Here is a 25,230-nt window from a genome sequence, read left to right as displayed (position 1 = left end):
TCCTCCATCACTGGCTCCCATATTAATATCTTGGTCCCTAAAGCCTACATATTGAACAACATACTGTCAAACAAGGCCCAGATTGGACATCTAGATGAGACTGTTGTTAAACAGTAGAGAAAATGATAATGATGTCTATGGTGGGTCATAAGGACATCAGAGGGACATGGAGGACACCCACAAACAGGCCATGACAGGTCCCTATCTTACACGAGTGTTTTCCACTACTGAAACCAGAAACTAATTTTACCGAACAAGCAGAGAAAGAAGGGAAGAGAAGCTGAGACCTTGGGCCCAGGCCAGCAACTTCACGGCACCCAAGGAAGGCACTAAGGAGCAAAACCAACCTGGCAGAGTGCTGGCTCCCCCGGAGCCATGCTCTGCCTACAGGATCATCAACTTCTCCCCCGTCACCGTCTTAATCAGTGATTCTGTATTTTCAAGTGTATTACATGCAACACATTACCTTATACCAGAATCTTTCCAATATCATCTGTAAGTAGCCTTGGCAAGCAGAAACTAAGTTGATTCCAAAAATAAATAATGCATAAATGTAATAAAGCCTGCATATTAGCACTCTATATAAATCCATTTACTTCATCATGAAACTATACTGCCTTTAGTTTTAATTGGTACCCAAGTACACATGAATCATGTACAAATTAGGGAGTTCTTGAATAGACTAGCAAAATATAATGAGAAGACACTGACTGAAAAATAACCACACTCATAACCATTTGGAGCTGTACACGCGCGTGCCCAAGAGTGCGTGCATGCACATGTGCCTGCTCAAGCACAAATGTGTGTGTGTGTGTGCGTGTGCGTGTGTGTGTGTGTACAGTCATGTGTGAATGGGCCCCTTGATCACTCCCCACCTTACATTTTTGAGACTATGTCTCTCCCCTGAACCTGGAACTAGCCTGCTCAATAGAGTGGCTGACCAGTAAATCATTGGGATCTAACAGTCTCCTCCCTGGCACAGGGATTACAAAAGTACACTTTTATGAGTGTGCTGGGGCATCAAATTCAGATCGTTATGCTTGTGTAACAAGCTCTTTAACTAAACCATCTCCCCAGCTCTCTGGAAATTTTAAGCTATTGTGGAAGGAAATTCGACAGAAGCAAGATGAAAAAAAGTCACCAGAATGCACTGAATGGTTTCCAGACTGTGACAGTGGTCAGCTCCTGGTGACATTTGAATTTTTATGTGTGCAAGGAAGAGATTTCACATTTTAGGGCAGATCCAATGTATACACAATGCTATTGGTGACAAGAGGTGAGTGGAAGGAAGCAGTTTCTCTTGTACACCAAACTGCTGCAGCTATTACCCAGCTTTGGAACCCGGGGAAATGCAGACACCTCCCTGGGACGAAGCGCACACTCTGAAAGCACCAAGACTGCAGTGTTCATACTTTTACCTACTTTATACCTGCCTGGTAAAGAAGTCCCCTCAAATACATAACTGCAAACAAAACCAAATTCCACCTGATGCTAATAGACCCAGTGGGACAGAGAACAGTTAATGTGCTCCGTGAGAGAAAACATGCTCCCTCTATAGACAGTAGCTGTGAGATAGAAGGCAACCCAGGTCAAAGGAAGCACTTAGGAGTGGTATAGGTTTACTGTGTGGAATGAGGATGGACTGTAGATACACCCTCCCAGGCAGAAAATCCACCCTCAGAGCAGATGCAAAGAACAGCTGGGAATGTGTAGCTCAGAAGTGGCCTAACTCAGGAGTGGCATTGGAAGCCCTGGAGAAATAAGGACCTGGAGCCCTCTGTGCAGCTCAGCCTAGACAAGCTCCATGTGGAAAGATCCGAGAAAGATGAGTGGGGAGGGGGATGTAGCTGGGGGATCCTACCTGTGTATCTCCTGAGCTCCAGACAGTGCCTGTAATGAGGCTCAGTGGAAAAGTCTGGGCTGAGACTGTAGTGAGCAATGAAACCCCGATGGGGCCAGAGTGGACCAACAGTGCATGCCTCTCACATGGTATGCCCAGAGATGCTCCTGGACCAACAGATGCATGAGCAGACACGTGTGCGTGCATTTACGCCTCAACTGCTTCAAACTCAAAGCAGCTTCTATGAAAGTTACATCCCTGATGAAGTCCAACGATACACCTTGAACTATCAAAATGAACAGGTTCTGCACAAAGCAGAGATAATCTTACTGGAGACTTGACAGGAAGCTTTGAGAAGAAACAAGCCATGTGTTTAATTTAAAAAAGGAAAGGAAAGGAAAGGAAAGGAAAGGAAAGGAAAGGAAAGGAAAGGAAAGGAAAGGAAAGGAAAGGAAAGGAAAGGAAAGGAAAGGAAAGNGGAAAGGAAAGGAAAGGAAAGGAAAGGAAAGGAAAGGAAAGGAAAGGAAAGGAAAGGAAAGGAAAGGAAAGGAAAGGAAAGGAAAGGAAAAAGAGGAACAGGAAGAGGAAGAGATCTTAGTGACAATTCTAAATATCTCTGTTAGCACACAATGAAGCAAACTGAATGTGCAGTGCAGGGGTGGTGGTGTTGAAGTTCAGCTATCTAGAGACAGAGCTGAGATCGGAGTGTACCTCTTAATTTCCAGTTTGGTGTTCTACTCTGTTGTCAACATAAATCATAAACATAATAAAAACAGAACCTCACAGAGCTAAATAATAACAACGATAATAAATCATGAATGTTTTTCTTTTTCAGATATTATTTTTAAAAATTCAAGTTTTTATATGCTTTGAAATCAAACACTCCTTGTTAGAGCCTACACTAGAATGTGCTGGGAGTCAAGATAATTCACGATTGAGTAAATGTGCCCACAGCTCTTACCCTGCGCATAGTTGGTGTTTGTAGATGTCGCAGGGGTGGGGAGTGGCTGGGTATGTATGCATACTCTATGCACATGACATTACATCAATACTTTAGGCCTATGCATTCGACTGGAGCATCCATGTGTAGGGTGACTCCTACTTTCTACCAATATACAAGGGCTTTAAACTCCATGCAAAGGTTTTTTAAATCGTTTTGTTTGTTTGAGGTTGGTTTGTAGCTCCGGCTGCCCACAAGCTGTTGTACAGCTGAGTAAGATATTGAAGTCTTGTGGCCTCTGGAGTACTGCAGGAAAGCATTGCCACAGCGAGTTAATGAGGTATGGGGATCAAACCCAAGACTCAGTGCATGTAGGCAAGCACTCTAGGAACCTACCTACAGCCCCAATACAGACTCTAAACCTCTGGGACATGTCTCTCCAATGCTGTTTCAATGGACGAGAGGTAGGGGTGGAAATAGCCTTAGCTAACAAAGCTGTTATGGCTAACATATGTGACACTATCAGTGTGTGTCTTAACAAGCATTGAATACAACCAAGCCTTGTGCCAACAGTCACTCCACATTTAAATCACTCTGAAAACATCCGAGACCAGCAGCAGATTTGATTCCTGCTGGAAAGTGAGTTTCCTAGGCAAGCCTGTGTATGTAATTGTTCTGGATAAAGGCTCTAGCAACCGTGAATCTAATGGGAGGGTGGGGAGAGGCCATCTTCTCTAGACTTTGCAGGCATCTGCAGTGATCTTGATAACACCATAAAGACAAAAGGAAACACCAGCCCAGAAAGCCTTTTTGGATTGACCCTACAAACAGTTTCAGTTGTCAGCTTCTTGGGACCAGGGCACTCTGAAGTCCATGTAAATTTTACTTTGTACAAAATGATGTTTTTGAGACTCTCTCTCTGAAACGACACCTGTTATTTCTTTAACCAGGAGCCTGGCATACTGGGACTCACATCGGCTTTCTGCAAGAAACTTTGTCTTGAAAATCAAAACCATTTATTTTATTCTGAACTGCAAGAGAACAGTGGCTTCAAAGAGAATTGAGTCAATGTGTGACATTTATCTTTATAGCAAATGGACATCATCTTTCCTCTAGCGTGTCCCCTTTCAGAGGAGCAGTGTAGCATGTGCTGGGGCACAGGTCACATGAAAGGAAACCCCCCAGTTGAGTGTCACGTCTCTCTGGAGGGCCGGAAAGGCTACCGAGTGCTGGACTCTCAAGGAATTCAACACATCATGACCTGGCAACAACAGAATCCTGCTCAAAAAAGAATAAAGCCAGACCTGAAAGACACTATTTTTTCATGATCTGGACTCCCTTGACCCAAAGAAGGACAAAGCAATGTCTGGTGTCTAAATTACTTGAGACAAGATCAGCTCCCCTAGCACACAGCTCTTTAGAACTCCAGAGACAATGTTATATGCCTTTTTTTGTGCAACATTTCTAGAAACAGCTTTTAAAAAAAAAAAATTTTTTTTTTTTTTTGCTTGAAATCAGGATGGTAGCTGCTAGGTGTTGGTGGCACACACCATTAATCCCAGCACTCAGGAGACAGAAGCAGGCAGATCTCTGTGAGTTCAAGACTAGCCTAATCTACAGATTATGATTCGTGTGCACGAGTGTACATGCATGCATGTGTTTCTCTGTCTCTGTCTCTGTGTCTCTGTCTCTGTCTCTGTCTCTCTCTCTCTCTCTCTCTCTCTCTCTCTCTCTGTGTGTGTGTGTGTGATAAAGATGCCAGACAAAGATGGATGTCTGAAGACAATTTGCATTTTTCCTTGTTTGATAGTTCGTTTGTAGACAGGGTCTTACTGGATCCAGCCTGGTCTCAAATCTTCAGCCTTTCTGAGTGCTGGGATGCTAGAGGTCTCTTGTGCCTCACTTGTTTACAAAGTTTGTTGTTGTTTACCACTGTTTTGTTTTACAGTTATCAGAGTGAGTGTGTGCATGTATGTGTGTGACATATGTATGCTTTCTGCATGGAGGGCAAAGGACAGCTTTCAGGTGTCATGCTCTGCTTGAGTTCCAGGGAGCAATTCAGGAGTCAGGTTGGAGCAGGCGCCATTACCTACAGAGCCAACCCACTGACCCTATGTAAATCTCAGCGTGGTCACAATTATGGCACTCGGCACATTTGTAACTTAAATGGCAGTGTGTCACTTATATCAAACTGATGTCAACTCTGATCACAAGCACACTTCACCAGCACAGCTGCAGATAACTGACAGGTGCCAAGTCACACACAATGGTACAATGATGAGAAGACATGGTCTACTTCATGTCCCGGTTTTGCAGATTATCCATGAGAGACATTTGAAATCACCCCCCTCCCCCCGTCCCAGGAACAGGTATGCATCACAAATGCAGTTCTGAAGCAAACCAGGACATGAAAGGGTGGCTCGGCGGTGACTAAGCCCCTCCCTCAGAGCATCTAGCTGTGACTGCCACGGCTCTATGGGACAGCGATGTCTTAGAGAAAGACCAGCTTACATTGCCACACACAGTCTTCCATATCTGAATGGATTTGAACAAAGCCAAGCCTGTGCAAGAAATGCTTACACTGTTTGACAAGAAGTTGCCGGCAAATAGGATAGGTGAAGAAAGCTCACATTCCACAGAAAACCGTAATAAGAATCCTAACATAAAGGTGTACGCTGTGATCAACTAGGGCAGAGCAGTTATACTGATTATACAAAAGTCCATTTGTGCCGGAGCCAGCAGGCCTCTCCTGGCCACTGTTTCTAAAGCAGTGTTTCCCCTCTGCGGTCCCCTGACGCCTTGCACTCTGACAAGGATGCTTTGATCTCCCCCATTAAATGTATCTGGTATGGACCTAGTCTGAACTTGGTAAGGGGTGGGGGTGGGGGTGGGGAGGGCGCATGAAAGGGAGGGAGTCTACTGCACGTCGCTAAGATTATTCATTACTTTTCAAAACCACGGCTATTTGTGAAGGCTTTGTGTGGCACACACACGGAAGGCTATTATGCAGTCCATTTTAAGTATTTTGTTGTGGTCTTGCTTTTTGATTTCTGACTCGTCTTGGATGGGAAGCTCCCCCACCCCCAACGCCAATGAAAGGGTAGAGGAGGAAGACGTGGTGGGCAGTTTACACAGTCAGAGAGAACAGCGGTGTGGCTGAACAAGATTCCATACCTGAATTGGAGGGCTTGGAGACTCTTCCCTTGGAAACTGGAAGTAGCAATAATTCCAAGGACTGCGGCTGCGCTGTCGGAGGAGGTGGGGGAGGGGGCGGGGTGACTTTTTCTGGCTTCTTCTCAGAAGGCGGCAGTGGTAGAGGGTCATCAGGCAATAAGGATGCCTTCTCAGCCAGAAGGCTACCCGCGGCCCTGGCAGCCACTTCTTTCAGAAGGGCTGCGGAGGAGGTCATGGAGGCCAATGACAGGAAAGAGCTGGCAGGAGGCGGGTGCTCCTGACCCGGAGTCAGACTTCTCTCGCTCACTTTCTTAGACAAGGCCGCCAAGGTGGAGCTGGCAGACTGCGAGCTGAACGGGGAGGAAAAGGACTCAAACCTCAGGCTCTCCTCAGTCCGGGACAGAGACTTGTCCTGCAGAACAGCATTGGCTGCGGCTTTCAGTTTGAGGATGGCGGAGTCAGGGGACAGGCCACAGGTGGTGGTTGAGTTCGGCAACCACTTACCTTGATTCCATATGAAACGGTTACTTGGGGTGAATTGGTCACTCTGATCCTGCTTCTCCGCCAGCTTCCTGGCCAGGACACTGAGTTGCTGGGCATGGTGGGACGGAGGGGAAAATGACAGACTGGGGCCGACATTCACGGGAGACTCCACCCTGCCATTGGCTGTGCCATCGAGTTTGAGGGACCCGGCCTCCAGCAGCCGCCTCAAATTGCTGCTCAGAGGTTTATTGGAACTAGGTGGGTCATCATCGCACACAGAGGACACTCCGGGTGAAAGGTGACCTTGACACTGCAGCGAGTCTCGGAGAACCTCACCATCAAGTGCCACCAGCTCCAGCGTGTGGCTGCTGGGGGTGGCACTGCCCAGGGAGGTGTCGGGGGATGTGGACTGCTCTCGGATCCGGTCCTCCAGGGACAGCTTATAGTTCTCTTGGACCTCTCCATAGGACGCTTCTGACGGAGTCTCAGAGGAGTTCCCGTACCACTGCTCTCCTTCGCTGAAATCTCCCTCCGCCTCGTCCTGCCCACTAACATCTGGAGGGAATCAAGAAGACCAGGTTACTCCCAAAGAGAACCGCCAGTTCACTGAGACGCTCAAAGGGGGTGGGGGGAGGGGCGATGACATGCACACTCTTCCTGTCCACCCGAGAACCACACCAAAGCCAGCAACACCAGAGCTGACTCAAGGTAAACATGCTAAACAAAGACAAAAGAAAAAAAAAAAGTTAGCTCACGATACGAGTCTCTCGTTTTAAGCAGTGATTTAGTACGAACTGAACTAGAGAAAGAGGAGAAAAACACTCTCAGAGAAAAGTGGCTTGATAAAAAGCCCACTGCTGCCGGGCGTGGTGGTGAACGCCTTTAATCCCAGCACTCGGGAGGCAGAGGCAGGCGGATTTCTGAGTTCGAGGCCAGCCTGGTCTACAAAGTGAGTTCCAGGACAGCCAGGGCTATATAGGGAAAACAAAATAAAGCTTGAAGCCCTGTAAACATCAGCACTGGACAGTGCAGACCAGAAAGGAGCTTGGCAGAGCCAGGAAGCTGTTGCCCCTCCCCCTCCTCCCCACCCCAGTCCTAACCCAGTGACCTCAGGCCTATCACCTAGGAGGTTTGCAGCCCCATTCCCTCCAGTGTAGCAATGCAATTCAGCTTTTGATAAAGCTCCTCTGAACATGTAAACACTACTTGCCACACTCTGTTGGCCAGTTATGAAGCTTAAGTTCCAATAAGCATGTGACCGTGTTTTGAAAACAGAGAAGTGCTCAGTAAAAATCAGATCTTGTCTGCATTAGTGGAGGGAGCGGGTTATGTGTACAGCTCATGTGCCAGTGTTCTGGTTTCAGTCGCCAGCTTTCTTGCCGTGTAGTTAGGGGTAATGACGAGGAATCTGCTCCTTTACACCACTACAAGTTCTCAGGAGTTATTTTCTATCTATGAATATACAAATCTGCCGCCGCTGCGACCCTCCCCACGTGCCAGTCAGGTGGAATGTCACATTCCAAGAACTCGGGTGAGTGCCGCCGCATTTTCACCTTTGTGACTTTTATCTGAATGGTACTTTCCCAGAGAGGCTGACGGCCAAATTCTACCCATCATCCTTCATGCTTAGGTCCAACAAAGGCAACCCATCATCTTTCATGCCTAGCTCCAAAGGTTCTTTTCTTCCAGTTGATCCACAGAATTAATCTCTCCTTCTTACTCACTCATTCAACAAATAACTACAGTGTGCTTAAATATGTGCCAGACATTATTCGGACTGCTCTAAATTGAACAACAATTAGCAAAATAATGACCTGCCTCCTTGGAGCTCTCACTTCATCGGAGAAGAACTAATGTTAAACTATACTTCATGGAGGATGCTGTAGGCAGGAGGGATGGACCACAGGCAATTTTAAACAAGGTGGCAGGGTCCCTCACTGAGGTGGTGACTTTTGAGCAAACACTTAAAAGAGAAGTGGAGCTTCGGAGAGTGACCCAGGCCTGCAGAGGGAGGAGCCACTGTGATAAGGGCATGTGCGCATGTTCGCACATGCACAGTGAGTGCAGTGTGGAGCACGGAAGGGAAGTCTAAGGGGCAGTGTCTGCTTGAGGACGTTTGTGAATGAGTGAGAATATGTCACATGCAGATCAGTAACATGCTGTGAATGTGAAGCTAGAAAAATCGGAAGCTACTGGAGGAAGCCTCTATGGGCAGGGACCTCAGGGCGTGGTGGCTTATGATGCCAATGAATTGATTGCCCTGGCTGCCTCGTCAAAAACCGGCTGTAGGTATAAGAATGAATCAGAAGATCGCCTCAGAAACTGGAGCATGGGAAGGGATGGACATGTTTCCTTCAAGTGACAGCTGGCGGCCAGACTCCAAGGATATTGTTTAACACTTTGTTGATAGTTGCTTCGCATCACTCTAAGAGACCCATTCCCCTCTTCCCTTCTAAAAGGGTGCTCCTTGGAGGCAGGTTATGTGCCCTTACCTACAGTCCCCACTTTGAGCCTAGCAGGGAGCCTGGTTCCCCGCAGAGTGCCACAAGTGTTTGGAGACTGGCAGTAGGCTCCAAGCCATCCTGCCCTGTTTGTTTGCAGGATTGCAACTACAGGAGGAACTACAAGCCATTGCTCTTCCCGTGCTGTCCAGAGAGGAGCTGTCGCTGATAACACATTTCCACACTAGGTGCAACTTCTTCCCCAGGTTCTTTATTAAGTTATCTAGAAAATGTAAAATATCAAATGGAATTTGCTTTAAAAAAATGCTAAAATTGCATTTTCTCTGTAACGACCAGTCTGGTTCCCCGCCATTTGCCACGTTTCCCCTTTCTCAGTTGATTTCTGCATTTTTCATCTGTCCTGAAATCTCTGGTGATCTGGACCCCAATGGCCTCCAGGAGCAGGGGTGTTTGTTTTTTGTAACTACTCCTCAAGCAGTCACTATTAACCCCAACAACTTTATGTCTTTCGAAAACTACTTGCCTAGATTTCAGATTAAGTATCTTATACTTCAAAATAATAATAATAATAATAATAATAATAACAACACAGAAACAACAACAACAACACAGCATCTCTACTATAAACAGCAAGAAACGTAAAACGTTTGAAGAATCATTATAATAAGAACTAGCTGACTCTTCTTTGATCGTTAGACACATTCTACCAGTGAACAGAACAACACATGATCTAAAAGGTAGTGCTTGAGTTCTTTTTCACACTGGTGAAGCACTAAGATACTCCAGGCTGGCCCTGAGCCAGCACATTGAGGGTCAACTAGACCTTAGGAAGATCCATGAAATGAGGGTTCTAACAACCTAAAAAGTTGCAGACAGGTGTCCTCTCTTGTCATTTTACTGCGATGAAGAGATACACTAAAGAAAACCAGCTAACTCAAGACCTTAGGGCTACCTACTACTAACATCAGAACCAAGGACCCAAATCTCCGGACACCTGGCCCAGGGCTTCTCTGCTTACCATCAAGTACACCACAGGGCCTCCAGGATGGGTTCTGATGAGTCGTTAGAGGCTGGCTGCCCTGCCAGACACCCTCAAGCATCTTCCCATTAGTTGAATGAGCAAGGGGTCATCCCACATAACTACCATTTGCTCCCTATCTGGAGACTGTCAGCCTGAGGAGAGGACCCTGTACACTCTACTCTATGTCTCCAGTCCCTTCCTGCCTCTTCCTTGTCATGGCAGTCAAAAGTTGACCTACCTGCCTAAGGAATTTTGTACATCTAGTAGCAAAGGGCCAAAACATGGCTACATTTCCCAAGCCCCTCCACATCCTCCAGGTGGAATAATATCCCCTCTGAAGTAGCGGAGTGGGCCAGAAGCTAAGGGAGTTACCCAATCAGACCGATCCTATCTAGGAGTGAAGAAGACAAAAAGTGGGACACACAGCTGAAACTGCCACATAAGACCATCCTCCCAATTTTGCCAAAATATGACCCCAAACAGTCGTTACAAGTGAGCAAAGGCTTCACAGAGTGGTTGGTGTATGCCCCTAAATGCCTGTGTGTGTTTCTCAGGCATACAATCACCCATTCCTATCAGACACAATCACAGAGATACATGTTCCCCTGAACTATCCCAAAACTGGGATACAAAGACCGTAGCACTCCATTAATCTCTGTGAGAGTTAATCTTTGTCATTAACTTGTTTGGATCTGAGATTAACTAAGGGATACAGCTCTGAGGGGGGGTCCATGAGAGTGTTCCCTGAAAGAACTGGCTGAAAAGGGTGTGAGGGAAAAGCTGTTTTTGCCTGCCTGACTTCACCCTTGGTGGTGATTACACTGGCCTTGTGGTTGCTGCTGCTGCTGCTGCCTTCCCTGACTGGTGATGGACCCTAACTTCTCGGCCTTTTAGTATGGATCAAAGATCCACGTTCTAGGAGATGCTCTACTCGGCCTTCAGTTCCGGGCAGGACTGCTGAGCCATCCAGCCTTGTGTACTGAGCAGCTACTCGATTCTCAGCCTCTCCAGCCTGAAGACAGCCATCGCTGAACTACCCAGGAAGTATCATGTAAGCCAGTCTAATAAGTCACCTTTGTGGTGTACAACCATCCTGTTGGTTTTGTTTCCCCCCGGAGAACTCCGAGTACTAACAACACAATCACTTCCCTGAAGGTGACAGTTCTGAAGTCAGAGCTATTCAAACGATCCCAGAATCTGAACACATCCCCTCAAATGAGGAAGAGCAGGTATTCGAGAGGAGACACAGCTCAAATTATTCAAGCATCCTTAGGTCAAACGAAAAGCACAGAGGCCTTTAGAAAAGTGCATTTAAGATATGTGAAGACTTAAAGAAGTTGGGGAAAATCAAAATCATTTTCTATTTACAAGACTGTGAGGGGTTTCCCCACAGATATAAATTATTTGTTATTATTTGTCCTTTTATTTGTGGGCTCCCCTGTATTTTCATTGAATGCTGTGAAGCAGGGGTTCACAGAGACTACTGTTCCAGCTGCAGGGAACCCTTGTCCCTGTATATCATGAGGAAAGACTTCCACTGGCAGGCATGTTATATGCTGTGCCACTGCTGTCTAGAGGAGGGACCTGCTGGGTGCCACAAAGTGCAGGGCAGGGCACTCCTGACTCTCAAGACACCTCCATCTTCCCATCTGTCAAGCAGCATGAAATCAGCCTAGGAAACAGTGAAGCTGGACAAGGTCCTGGCAAGGCTTCCTGCGGCCTCCTAGGCTTCCCAGCCAAGGCATCCCGCCTGCCCGCGTGCGCACGGGGAAGCCTCTGAATGGCCAATGCAAATAACTCCAGTACACACACTGTTTTTAACCTCTAAAAAAAGAAGTTGTTTTCATTGTTATTTCTCCAACAATCTCTAGTCTGTCAGGTTTGCACTGTTTCTCGTCAGATTTAACACAACAGTATGCGTGCACACATGCGTGTTCATGTCTGTATGTCACCTCGAAAAATCAGAAAGTCAAAGAAAGAAGAAGAAACATAGTGCAATCGTGGAGTGAAAGTCAGACTCAGTTCTGTCTCTACACTGTGAGTAAAACAAAACAAACTTCCACCACCTAAAGCATTTATTTATAATTTAGTTCTCAAGCAGCAATCGGGTAAGTCGATATCTAGAACTCTTCTCTGTCCTCAGAAAAGAATGCCTCTGAACCTCACTGTCTCAAAGTTGGAAAGTTTTCATTTGGTGCACTTAACTGGGCTGACAGTCAGCTCAGGGCCTCCTCCTTTAGAAGGATGGAGAGCGGGTGGACAGACAACATATACAAAAAGCCTGTTAGTTCCAGCGTTTGAGTTATGGTGAAGCAAGGGCAGATAGAAACCTGTAAGCCCCATTCCTCAATCTGCTTATATACCATACCTGCCAGTGGGCCACACACACATGGGTCCACCAGCCCTGCAGGACTATCAGAGGTTGGCTTGGGTCAACAGTGAATGTCTCTGTAACACTCTCACGGGCATGTTCACCTGCTACGTACCAACGAGCTCATTTCCCTCCTAAGATCATCCACGTCCCTTTCCACCTAATATGCATCTGAGGTAAATATCTAGGACTGCTGTCCAAGGTTACATATCTCTATCGGCATTATCAACTGTACCCGTGATACTTGCTGCAAATCAAACAGCCAGCTTTTCCATGAGACATCATACAGAAGTGATGTGTAGGGCTGGAGGAGCTGTTACTACAAAGGCTACTAGCAAAAAACAATGTTATTGCTTATTTTTAGGGGGTTTTATTTGTTTGAGGCAGGCTCTGAGATATTCCAGGCTGACCTCAAATTCACTGTGATGGTTAGGTTTACTTGTCAACTCGACACAGCCTAGAACCACCTGTGAAGACAGTCTCAATAAGAATTTTTCTACATGGAGTCAGTCCGTGGGCATGGCTATGGGGTTGTTTTAATCAAGTTAATTGATATGGGAGAAGCAGGCCACTATGGGCAGCACCACTTCCTAGGCAGAGGATCCAGAACCATATGTGAGTATAGAAGTCGTGCTGCAAGTGAGCATGCCTGTGTTTGTTCTCTCTGATCTCCACCGTGAATAAGGCTGGCAATTGTTTCAAGCATGTGCACTGTGGCTTCTCTGCAGCCATGGGATGTAACCTGGAACTATACGCTGCAATAAACCCTTTCCCCCCTAAACTGGTTTTGATCAAGACATTTGATCACAGAAAGGCATAGTAGGACCCTTGCTGTGTAGCCAAGAATAACTTCTTCCTGACTCCCCTTTCTGCATGCTAGGATTGCAGAAGTTTGTCATTGTAGCCAGTCTATGGTACTGATGATGAAACTGGGGTTTTGTGGGGGCTAAGAGTGGGGTGTACTCTACAAACAGCCAAACCCCTACTAATACTGATTTAACTAACACAACAAACATATAAGGGAATGTTCTCAGAATTCACGTGACCCAAAGTCAAGCCCTACAGTGTATATGGTGGAGAGGAGACTGGACAAGCATTTACGTCATAAGGCTGCCACCACCAAAAGGGATTCCACCAATATTGTGCTAGGGGAAAATGGGAGCAGTTCGTTTTGATGGTGCAGACAGAGATAGATATTGAAAGACCATCCACACACAGGGCATTCCGCTGCTAACAACCAAAATAAAACATGTCTTTTTTGGATAAGGTGGTGCTAGTATGTGTGGATAAACTAACCTGACGAGGCAAAAATGTCTAGATTCTGTATTCTTCCCATTTAAAAACCACACTACTATTGATTCACCAAAGGTAAACATCACCGCTGATCCCCTCTCATCCACAAGCTTAAGATACCATGGCACTCGACAACAGATGTTGGGAGTCAGTTGCTCCATGGAGACCCTGCTCCATGCTCGAAGATCATGAGCTGGTGGTGGTGAACCTCAGGACTACAGAGCACGAAGAACGCTTTTCTCCATGAGGATTGTACCGCTGAAGGTGAGGCCACAACAGGGCTGAGATCTGATAGGATTTTTGCAAGGACCATCAGGGAACATTCTCCTTTGCCTTTAGAAGTTCCCTGGACCACATTTCACAAGAGGCAAAAAACCCGGCTGTGGGCTACCTAGATTTTCTCTCTCCAGGAGTAAAAGGTCTTTCCTCTTCTGATTGGCCTGCTGATGGTCATGCTCCCCTCCCTAGGCCTATCGCTGAAGCCAGAGGGTGGGACCTAGTAGGCTCAATGTGGATCACAGAAGAAAGGCCCGGCAAGAGGTGCCAGGAAGACGAAAGCTACCCACCCACTCTATGGCGGTTAATAAGTTTCTTCTGTGGCATCCAGATCTGCTCTCCACCAGTTTTATGATGTGAACACAAAACATATCTGTAGTGGGGCTGGCTTCATCTGCCAAAGTCTAAATTATCCCTCTGGCCTGAGAGCCTGAGGATACTCCTGATACCACGTGGCCCTGAAATGGGGGGACCTTGTAGGTCTTCAGGGCTTGGTGTTCTATGTCCGAGATAAAGGCCCCACCGGTTCCCCGGACAAAGGTTCAGAGACGACACAGCTGTCAGCCAGGCCAAGAGGAAAACTTAGGGACTGGCAGGGTAGTGGAGACAACCAGCTTCCTGATACCAGTGCAGCGGAGAGGCAGCCTGGGAGAAGCCCACACTTGAGACTGCAGAGGGGATACTGGGGCAGACCAGGAATCAGACACAGCACTGGCTGCAAATTATGATGTAAATCCTCTTGGTGGAAAGACGTAACAAAAATGAGCACACCAGGAGTGACACCATACCTGGTCTTTGAAATGAATTCCAACCTAGTTAGTACACCAGGTTCCACGTACTCGGAGAAAGAGCCTGGACACACCCTCCCACGGCCAAGCAACCAGACAGCTCCTCCATCAAAACAGCCATCTCAGAAAGGGCCAGCCCCCTCTACATCTCCAAGACAATGACTTAGAACCCCCACCCAACCCCCCAGCTTCCTCTCAATATTCCTATCACATACTTCATCCACTCACAGATTCTATTGGTTCTCTCTTCTGTACACGGGTCCTTGGCCATCTTCTCTATTTCTACCAAGACCCCCTTAGTGGACATTGCCAAGGCCACAGAAGCAGTTTTGTTCTGGTTAGGAGTCTCACCCAGCAGCCAGACTAAAGCTCTCAAGACAATGTCATTCCCAGCCTCAAACAAGGCCTCCAATCCCACACCTCAAAGCCCTATATGACCTCTATACCCATGACATCATTTCCAGGCACTCACTTGGACGTAAGCTCTGCCATGGGACCTTGTGACTGTTTATCTCTTTGTCAGAAACCCTTTCTCTCCCAACTGTTCACGTGGCCAGTGTCCAACGTCCTCATGTCCTCATGTCTCCCTCAAGCAACAATGGGGAGAGCAGGTCAAGACTTTGTTTCATGTGTAGCCGTGTCCCCATCTCTTGGAACAGTGCCAAGTACAAAGTAGGTCTTCAGTTATTACTTCTCAAAGGCATGAGTGGAAAGGAAGATGGCTGTAAGATTGGAGAGGCTCTATCTATTGATAATAGAACCTGTCTTCAAAGTGAGAATCTACAATACTGTAAAAATAGTGAGTCAAATAGAACGAAGAAAAGAACCTTCTTTGCAAGCTTCCCACCCCCCCCCACACACACCCAAGTTCCCTTCCCAGGCAAGAGAAGACAGTCCCTTGCCCCACCCCGCCCACACGAGGTAACCAGGACTGATGGTACAAGTCCCTCCTGGAAACCCCAAAGGTCTTTAGTTAGCATTTTTACAAATTCTGCATCCTACACAGAGCTCTGTCTCTTTCCTTAATAATACTGGGTGTTTCCCACAAGGCTCCAAGAAAAACATATCCTCAAGATGCTTCGTGTGCCTGTGGAAAGCCATCTACTTGGAGAAATGAGAACATACGACATGCTGTGTGTTGTGGTACTGAGCTTGTGATCCCAGCACTCGGGAGGTACAGGCACGAGGCTCTAGAGCTCCAGGCCAGCCTGCTGCATAAACGCTATCTCAACAACAAAACGACCACAGCAGAGAACTTAGGTGAACACAAGCAGAATGCCATGGGTTCAATGATGGTGGCTTCATGGCCACTGCTGTTCTCAACCAGAGAGCAGACTGCCGCCAGTCCCGTGACCATTGTCTTCAGAGACCTCAGCTAAAGCACAGACAAGTTTCCAGACTTGTCCAATATAACTTCAAAGACAATTTGTGAACTCAAAATCTGTTTTATGATTTTGGAAACCCAGTTCTAATGGCTGGGGCCCAGAGACAGGACAACAGTGTGCGGGAGATCCCTCAGCTGACTAACAAAGCCACGACAGAAGATCCAGAGTCCCCACGCAACCCAGGTCTCATTACAACATCATGGAGCCTTTCTATCATCTTTCAGTGAGTGGTGAATTCTAGAGCAAACCCTGGCGCAGAGCAGGTTCCCGGGAAATCTCTACTGAGTGAACGAATGGAGCCCATAGGATACACCTGCTACCACAGTGTTCACCTGATGCTTGTCAGCAAATTTCTTGTGCAACCACAGTTCGAAGAGCATAACGGCTTAGGCACGCGCTCTCACTGAGCGACAAAACCAAGTTGAAAAGCACAACTTTAGGAGGACTGTGGCAAAAATAAAATTTTTCAGGTCATAAAAATATTACCAAAAGATCACCAAATATATAGTATTTTTTTTAGCATTTCATTTTAGCTGGATTTTAGAATGTGTGCACTCCAAACAAAACCATTAACAAGCTGAGATTACCTTTGTGTTTCAATTACACAGGCGTGTCTCAGGAACTCCATAGATTATCATTGTCTTACACCTATATTAATTAACTGGCTTCAAGCACTTGTGGATTTGTGGAGCATGGAGGTGGATATATGTGCCTGTGTGCTCGCACAACCCGTGCATGCAGGTGTGGAAGCCAGAGGATGACAATGCCCGTCTTCCTCCCTCCATGACCACCCTATTTGTGAGACCCTGGGGTTCAGTGCTTTGGCTGATATGGGCCTAGGGATCCTCCTGTCTCTGTTCCACAGCGCTGGGGCTCCCAGCAAGCAGCACTGTAGCTTTCATGTGGGCACTGAGGAGCTAAATTCCTCGTCTTTGTGTAGCTAGTGTGTCATCTCCTCCACCCCTACCTTTGGATTTCAAGTGATGATTCTTGCTTCAATAGTCCTTTTGAAGATTCGGGGTTCTCAACTGATCCAAGACAGAGGCCCTTTCCTCTAAATTTGTGGTTATTGTCTTTGATAAGCGAAAAAAAAAAAAAATCACTCGACTCATTAAAACTGTGTGCAGGGCCAACAAAGTGACATGACATAAATGAGCCTGCCACCAAGTCTGAGATTGATCCTTGGGACACACTTAGCAGAAGGGAAGAAAAGAGTCCCAAAGGTCATCTTCTGACGTCTACAGACATGTCGATCACACTATCCCCACCACACACATAACATACACAACTAAAGTCATTGTAATTAAACTGTGTGCAAACTAGGAATAAATAACTGATGTCAGAGGATGAACTGTGCTCAAGAGACGTTCAGACACCAAGCAACCCCAATACACATGAACAGGCCTCTTCACATGATCAAGTTAATGTGAAGTCATTAGGGTGACTCCCAGAACTAAGATGACAGGTCCCTATAAACAGGAAGTTTGTACTCTGAAGCATACATGCTCAGGGAGACACCACTAAAGGCTGTAAGTAGGTTCTCACAAGCCACAGAGCTTCCAGAAGCTAGAACAGAATCATGAGCTAGCTCTTCAACAGCCTTCAGAAGGCACACTGCCCCCACTGACTCCCTGACCATGAATGAATGTCCAACTTCCAGAACTAAAGTTATTTAAAACACTACTTTGGACTGGTGAGATGGCTCAGTGGACAAAGGAGCTTGCTGCCAAGGTGGACGGATCTGATTTTGATCCTCCAAACCTGAAGGGTGGAAGGAGAGAATTAGGTCCTGCAAATTTCCCTCACCTCTACACACATGCCATGGCAAACATGTATTCATGACTGTACACACACACAGATACACACAGACAGATAGACAGACAGATACACACACACACACACACATGCCATGGCAAACATGTATTCATGACTGTACACACACACAGATACACACAGACAGATAGACAGACAGATACACACACACACACACACATGCCATGGCAAACATGTATTCATGACTGTACACACACACAGACACACACAGACACACACACACAGACAGACACACACACACATGAGGGAGAGGAGAGAGAGAGAGAGAGAGAGAGGTAGTTTTTTAAAGCTAAATGTAAAGCCACTAGTTTATGATACCCTGTTATGGCAGCCCCAGAAAAGTAACACTCTTAGGATGCTCATTTGGGTGTTGGAGAGATGACACAGCAGTTAGGACCACTTGTTGCTCTCCCAGAGGGCCAAAGTTCAGTTCCCAGCATCCATATGGCAGCTCACAAGCATCTGTAACTTTGGCTCCAGATACAATGTGCAAGCACCAGGCACGCACATGGTTCACACAGGTGCATACAAACAGAACACTCCTACACTTAGAAATAAATACATCTTTTTCAAAAAAAATGGATGCTCCTATGATTTTTTTTCATGTATGAATTCAAAGCTGTACCCCCAGTGTCTCCATTTTGCCTCCTATTGAGGTGATAAAAATCCCTGGACAAAAGCAACCATGAAAGGAAATGTTCATTTGACTCACAATTCCAGGTGATGATCTATCAATTCGGAGAGGTCAGGAACCTGACACAGCTGTCACATCATGCCCACAGTCAAGGACGGAGGACAATCAGAATGCACGTCCACTGGAGCTCAGCCCCTTCCAGCCTCCCTTCATCCAGTGCCCAGCCCATGAGATGGTACCACCCACATCCAGATGGGGTCTCCCACCTCCATTAACACAAATAAGAAAATCCTTCCATGACAAGGCCACAGACCAACTAATCCAATGACCTTAGATTGTGTCAAGCTGACAATTAGAACTAACCCTCATGCTTAGTAATGCCACCTCTGCTAAGGTGGCTATTTTTGCTCAGAACTGACCCGCTGAGGCTATATGAAATGAACAGGCTAACATGTTTCCACACACACCCCACATTTCCAAATATCATTCAAGCAAAGGATTTAGAAAAAGAAATTCGTATGTGAAGCCTCTTGGTACCTGTTGATAACCAACCAGCCGCAGCAGAAGGCTCACTCAGCCTTACATAACTGTAGCAAACACACATCGGAGGGCTGGTTTAAAACACTGTGTGAATCCACTTACCAAAAGGCCAGGCCAGAAGCCCAACTGTTTTGCTTAGTTTGAATAGACTGCCCTCTCCTTTACCCTCTCGTGCACCTCTATATGCACAGAAAGCATATAGACTCTGTTCCCTCAAGCAATCAGAAATAAATTCACTATGGCTACCAGGTTGTTATCAGAGACATCATCTGCTAGGGCTGATAAATGGGTCAATTACCTGCTTCCTTGACTTTTATTTCCTCTTGTATAAATGTTTTCACCCTAATATTACCAATACCTGTTATAAGATGGGCAATAAATTACAAAATGACCGAAATCACCAGGAAATCCTTAATAGATTAAAAAAAAAAAAAAAAGAACTTAACCAGAAAAAAAGACCCTAACAACACAATCAGCACTCCATAGTCTGAGAAATAGCATCCCATAGATAGATAAACGGCTATGCACTGAAATCATCTTATGCATGAAATGCTCAAGTTATTTGTGGGTGTGTCCCAACAGCAGGGGCCTGATGGTGTACCTTATATGGAAACCTGCCCAAGTCCTTCAGTCCGGTAAAGGAAAACAGCACATTGCACACCTTTATTTCCTAAAAGTTTACTACATGCATACAAGAGGGAAAGAGCCATGGAAGGGAAACAATTTAGCAAGAGAGAAGAGAAAAAATTGATTTGTGCTTTGCGTTTAGTGGCACAAAATACGGACAAAAGATAGGAGGAGACACTCTACCACCTACACCAGTCCCCAAAAGCACCATTGATGGTAGGAAACCATGTTTTCATTGGTCGGGCACAAAACCCCATGATACCTGTCAACGGATCACGAGGACACCTAATGCAAACCTAACGCTCAGCTAGGAGGTAGGTCAACAATTTTAACCTTTACTCGGGCCAGGCTCACAGCCAGTGCGTCTATCAGGCAATCAAATGTATTCTTAACTCGTGCTTCACTCTTGTTTTCTCCACTCACCTCCTGGCACATGCATACGGAGTCAAGGATGAAAGGCCAAAAGCCTACAAAAATCAACAAAAACTACAACCAGTCAGCGAGCTAAGGTGAGGCCAAGGGCCGGCGTGTCCTGCAGCTGTGCGAACACTTCTACACCCAGCTGCTTTCTTTGCCTCGCCTCAGAGGAATTCTGGATGTGGAGAATAGTAGTCCACACATTGCAGCAGGCGGATCTCTCTGAGTCCCAGGCCATCCTCGTCTGCATAGGGAGCTCCTGGCCAGGCCAGCTAGAGCCACATAGTGAGAGCTTGTCTTAGAAAACAAAACAAAGGATTCCTGGGTGTGACTCCTGTCCTCTCTGGTCTCTGTAACCACTTGGGTTATCCACTGAGACAGCTCTGCTGTACCCACCTGATGGAAAACTGGCACTGTTCTCAAGTCTACTGGCATTGGCAGTGATGCTCCGGGGGGGGAGGGGGGGAGGGCATTTTTCTGTTTCCCAACAAAGCTTGATGCTTCTGGAAATGTACCAAGGGAGAGTTAAGATCAGTTGAGTGAGCTCCATTGCTGCCTCTGGTAAGCTTCAACGACAGTGCAGATGTTCTAAGACAGAACATTCATGTGTGTTTGTGTGTGTGTGTGTGTGCGCGCACGCACTCGCACACTCACATGGTAACCACCTACAGTCAATTCTTTGTCACCTTGGAGAATCTATAAAATACCTCTGTTTTTGTATGTAGATAACTACACGTCATCTCTTTTTGTCTTAAAGAACTTAGAGCTGCTCACAGTCCTGCTGTGAGCTGCCCTGGCCAAGTATTGTATAAGGTTCTGATTGGATGGCTCATCCTCCATTGATAACTGACTTGGGAAAGGAAGCTGGGAAAGCTCTGGGCCACGGAGGATGCTCTTCAGAGAGATGTGAGTTTGACATGAATATCGTCACCTGGTCATGCTTTGTTTTAAGCATGTATGTTTGAGCATGTATGTTTTAAGCATGTATGTTTGAGAGTCTCCGGGAGGAAGCCCTGTTTTGTTTTATGTTACTATGATCAACCTAAGCTACTAGCAGAGTAGCCAGAGTAGACATTCTTTCCATATTCCATTTTTTGTTGGTGGTGGTGATGGTTGCGCAAACAGACGGACAGACAAAATGAACCCGCCCCCAGATGGCCCCACATACCCGTGGTTGGCATCAATATGAGGCCAAGGGTGACCTTCAGCTTCTGATCGTTCTGCCTTCACCTCCTCAGTGCTGAGCACACATTTCATGTGCATCCAAGCAGTCTAACTACCAAGCTACAACCCCAGCCCTAAATAAGCTCTTAAACCTACAAACACCAGGCTAGAAGGTGGCTCAGAGTGTAAAGGTGGCCTGAACTCCCTCTCCACCTGAATTGACCCTACAGGTAAGAACAAGAACACGTCAGAGCAGAGGAGTAACATTCCACAGACAACTGAAGATTTTCTTCTGTAAATAAATAAATTAACTATACACACAACTTCAAGAAATGACCAAGTTGGTGTAAACAAGGCCACAGGAAGTTTTCTATAGCTCTAAAGACATCCACCCACAAGTATGAAAAGGAGTGCCCGAGGGGAACTCACAAAGCTCTGGACCATCAAATCCCAGCTCCTTATGCATCAGACCCACGTGATCCGTGCAAGTTCCTCTCTCTCTAGGAGAGCTTATGACTCCTGACTGTGAAGGCGGACCAGGATGACAGCAGCAGAGCCTGTGGCATTAACATAGCTCTTTGTGGTTTCTCTTAAACCTTCCTCCTGGGCACCCAGGAATCTGGCCAAAGTGGACATAGTGTCAGATAACTGAGACGTCGCTCTCTGCGTTATGTCATGGTCATCTCAACCAAAGGAGACAGGAAACTGTTGGTTGGTAGAGACTATAGGATCCAGATGCCAAATGTGCCCAGTCATCAGGAAAATCTCACAATCCTGGCACAGCCTGAGGACAGAAAGGCAGCGACAGGCAATAGTGGAGAGAGATCTACACCTCAGAGAGTGCCAGAGGCTTCCAGCCACAGGCTTTCCCCCCTGCACACACAAGGCAGTGGTCCTGTGCTGTGGGTCACCGCCTCTGCTCTCCTGGCCCAGCTTCCTCCTAAAGCCTATGATATTCTCCAGGCATCTCTTGGCCACGTTCAGGAGAATACACATGGCAGTGTTCAGCACCTTCTTCCCAAGCCAGCTCACAAAACCACTTCAAAAACTACTCCTATCTTTGCATATGTGACTTTTTATTCTCTCTCTCTCTCTCTCTCTCTCTCTCTCTCTCTCTCTCTCTGGATTTTATTTTTAAAGATCTATCTATTATTATACATAAGTACACTGTAGCTATCTTCAGATGCGCCAGAAGAGGGCGTCAGATCTCATTACGGTATTACGGGTGGTTATGAGCCACCATGTGGTTGCTGAGACCTGAACTCAGGACCTTCGGAAAAGCAGCCAGTGCTCTTACTCTCTAAGCCATCTCGCCAGCCCTCTCTCTGGGTTTTTCAAGACAGGGTCTCTCTGTGTAGCCCTGGCTGTCCTGGAACTTGCTCTGTAGACCAGGGTGGCCTTGAACTCAGAGATTCGCCTGCCTCTGCCTCCCAGGTGCTGGGATTAAAGGCCTGCGCCACCACTGCCAGGCCTTTTCCCTTTTTTTTCCATGTACTATTTTCTCTTTTACTTTGTCACATTTCAGGAGGAGAGGGGGAGCATCCCAGCCAGGGTTTCTCCTTAACAGTCCTAGATGTCCTGGAATGTGCTTTGTAGACCAGGCTGGTTATGACTGGCTTTCAACACCCTCCCTTCATTAATTCCTTTACTACCCGCCTGCTGCAGACTAGGTTGTTACAAAAACAAGTAAAAGAAAACAAAAACAAAAACAAAACAACAACAAAAGGAACTCACAGTCCATGTTCATAAGAAGCTCAGCCTCTATCGGCAACAAGCACACAACAGTAAGTGAACCAGAAACGTCCGCCTAACTCTGCCCGGAAGCTGTAACTACTGAGGAAAGACAAACCAAGAGCCTCTCTGGTGTCTGAAGGCAAAAGCAGACATTATCAGGCCAAGCCGTTACCTGGTCACTCTCAAAATGAGGGAAAGAATGTGATCAGGCAGAGGAGATGGACGCGTGAAGTACGGATAACAGAAGGGGTCACACCACACCTGAAACAAGGGTACAGGTGCTCCGACAATGCCTCTTCAGGGTCTAGAAGTTCAAATTTCTTTTTCATGCTGATGCCTACAGGATTTAAGGCCTACCTGTGGTGGCAGCATGAAGGACGGATCCTACACCCAGGAATAGGGGAAGTAGGAAGTTAAGTAAAAACGTGGCAAGAGGGGTCCACTCTTCCACATACCACGGACAGGAGAAGAGTGAGAGCACACTATGGCAGCAGCAGGGGGTGGGGCGTGGAGACTTCTAGAATTGCCATGGACAGGAGAAAGAGTGAGGGCACACACTATGGCAGCAGCAGGGGGTGGGGCGTGGAGACTTCTAGAATTACCACGGAAATGTCAGTGAGGCTGGTGACTGTAGTGTGGGGACTATAGTGTAGAGAGGGTGCACCTGAGGTGCATTGGAACTGTGAGGAGCACAACCCAGGGAGGAAGATGGTGAAAGAAAACCAGATGCATGCTCAGGTTTTCAGGTTCTAGCTGAACCATCTCTTCTCCATAACGATGAATCCTCTAAGGTAAATGAGCGGCGTGGATGGCATCACCATGACCAAAGGCAACTTGAGAGAGGAAAGGGCTTATTCGACTTCCAGATGCGGAGTCTGAATCCACTGAGGGAAGTTGAGGCAGGATTCCGGAGCAGGAACTGAAGTCGAGCCACTCAGGGGTGCTGCTTACTGAACCTCTCCTCATTGCTAGCTCAGCCTGGTTTCTTATTCCACCCAGGACCACCTTCCCAGAGACAGCACCACCCACAGTGGGCTGGGCCTTCCCCAGTCTTCACTGATGAAGAAAACGCCCCACAGGTCAGGCTACAGGAGGCGGTATCTCAATCAAGTTTCCCTCTCATCAAATGACTCTAGCTTTCAACAAGTTGACCAAAAACTAACCAGGCAGGTGATGATCAGAAACATCCCCCGCCAACAGAGGAGCCAGGATGCCATTGGCTAAACATGACACATCTTCACAGACCAGCAATGTTACATTTGTATTTACAGAAGAAAGGTAAATTAACTGGTGAGTTAATTTTGAACATAGCTTAGTAAGACCCTGACATACATACATACATACATACATACATACACATACATACACACACATACATACATGGACATACATAGACATACATATATACATTCATACATACACAGACATACGTATATACATACATACATACATACATACATACATACATAGACAGGGTGTGATGGGGACAGAAAAACCTGTGCTGATTTCACTTAAGAATATCTGACAACGGAGTAAAAATTATTCATTTTATTGAAAATTGACCCTGGAACAAATATCTTTTTGCTGTTGTAAGTAATATAATATTGAATGCAATGACAGGTCCTTCTGTGCTGCGGTCTGTTGTTGTGCTCAGGAAAAGGACACATAACTGTTTGCTTAGGAGCCCAGCAGGTCGCCTTTTCATGGCGTATTACTTTTAATTGAAAGGATAACTAACAAATTACAGTCAGTCAAATGTGGGCCTTTGGCAGACCATTTCTTGGAAATGAACGAAGTCAAGCTGATACTTCAAGGAAAGGCTGACAGTATTTTTAGCCAGTGATAAGATTCATGCTTTCAAGTAACCATTAAAATTTTGGAAAACCTGTTTGCTACACTATGAACTTGACAGATTCCCAATACCATACTTTAAAGACTTTTTCCAGACATTTCTGGGGATATAAATAATTTTTACATTTACAATAAGATGTATCAACATTTTATAGATCTATGTAACTCAGGGAGTCCATATTTCCGGAATGTCCAGTGCTGATGTCATGTGCATGACCATCCAGTCAAAACACAGGACAGCGCAGTAGATTTAAGTGTAGTGGACATGAAAAGTTCGTTGCAATGTTTTGATTCGGCACCGCAAGATCTTGGTGTCGTTCAGATCTGATATACATTGCTTGAAAAGGTCGCATTGGTTCTGTACGAAGGCATCTCTGCCGCCCTTGGGTCTGTACGA

General features: G+C 46.3%; 1 protein-coding gene across 3 annotated transcripts in view; it reads right to left on the bottom strand.

Moving 5' to 3' along the window:
* Positions 1–25,230, bottom strand: part of Znf827 (zinc finger protein 827) — a 174,289-nt gene that overhangs the window by 131,070 nt on the left and 17,989 nt on the right. For all 3 annotated transcript variants that reach the window (XM_021220257.2, XM_029532365.1, XM_029532366.1), the window contains exon 2: positions 5,955–6,992. In XM_021220257.2, coding sequence (XP_021075916.1) covers positions 5,955–6,992 — 1,038 coding nt within the window. The remainder of the gene's footprint in view (positions 1–5,954; positions 6,993–25,230) is intronic.

This window comes from Mus pahari, chromosome 20, assembly GCF_900095145.1.
Source record: "Mus pahari chromosome 20, PAHARI_EIJ_v1.1, whole genome shotgun sequence".
Lineage (NCBI taxonomy): Eukaryota > Metazoa > Chordata > Mammalia > Rodentia > Muridae > Mus > Mus pahari.
The sequence above is the reverse complement of the archived record's forward strand: the minus strand, read 5'-3'. Positions and strand labels throughout refer to the sequence as shown.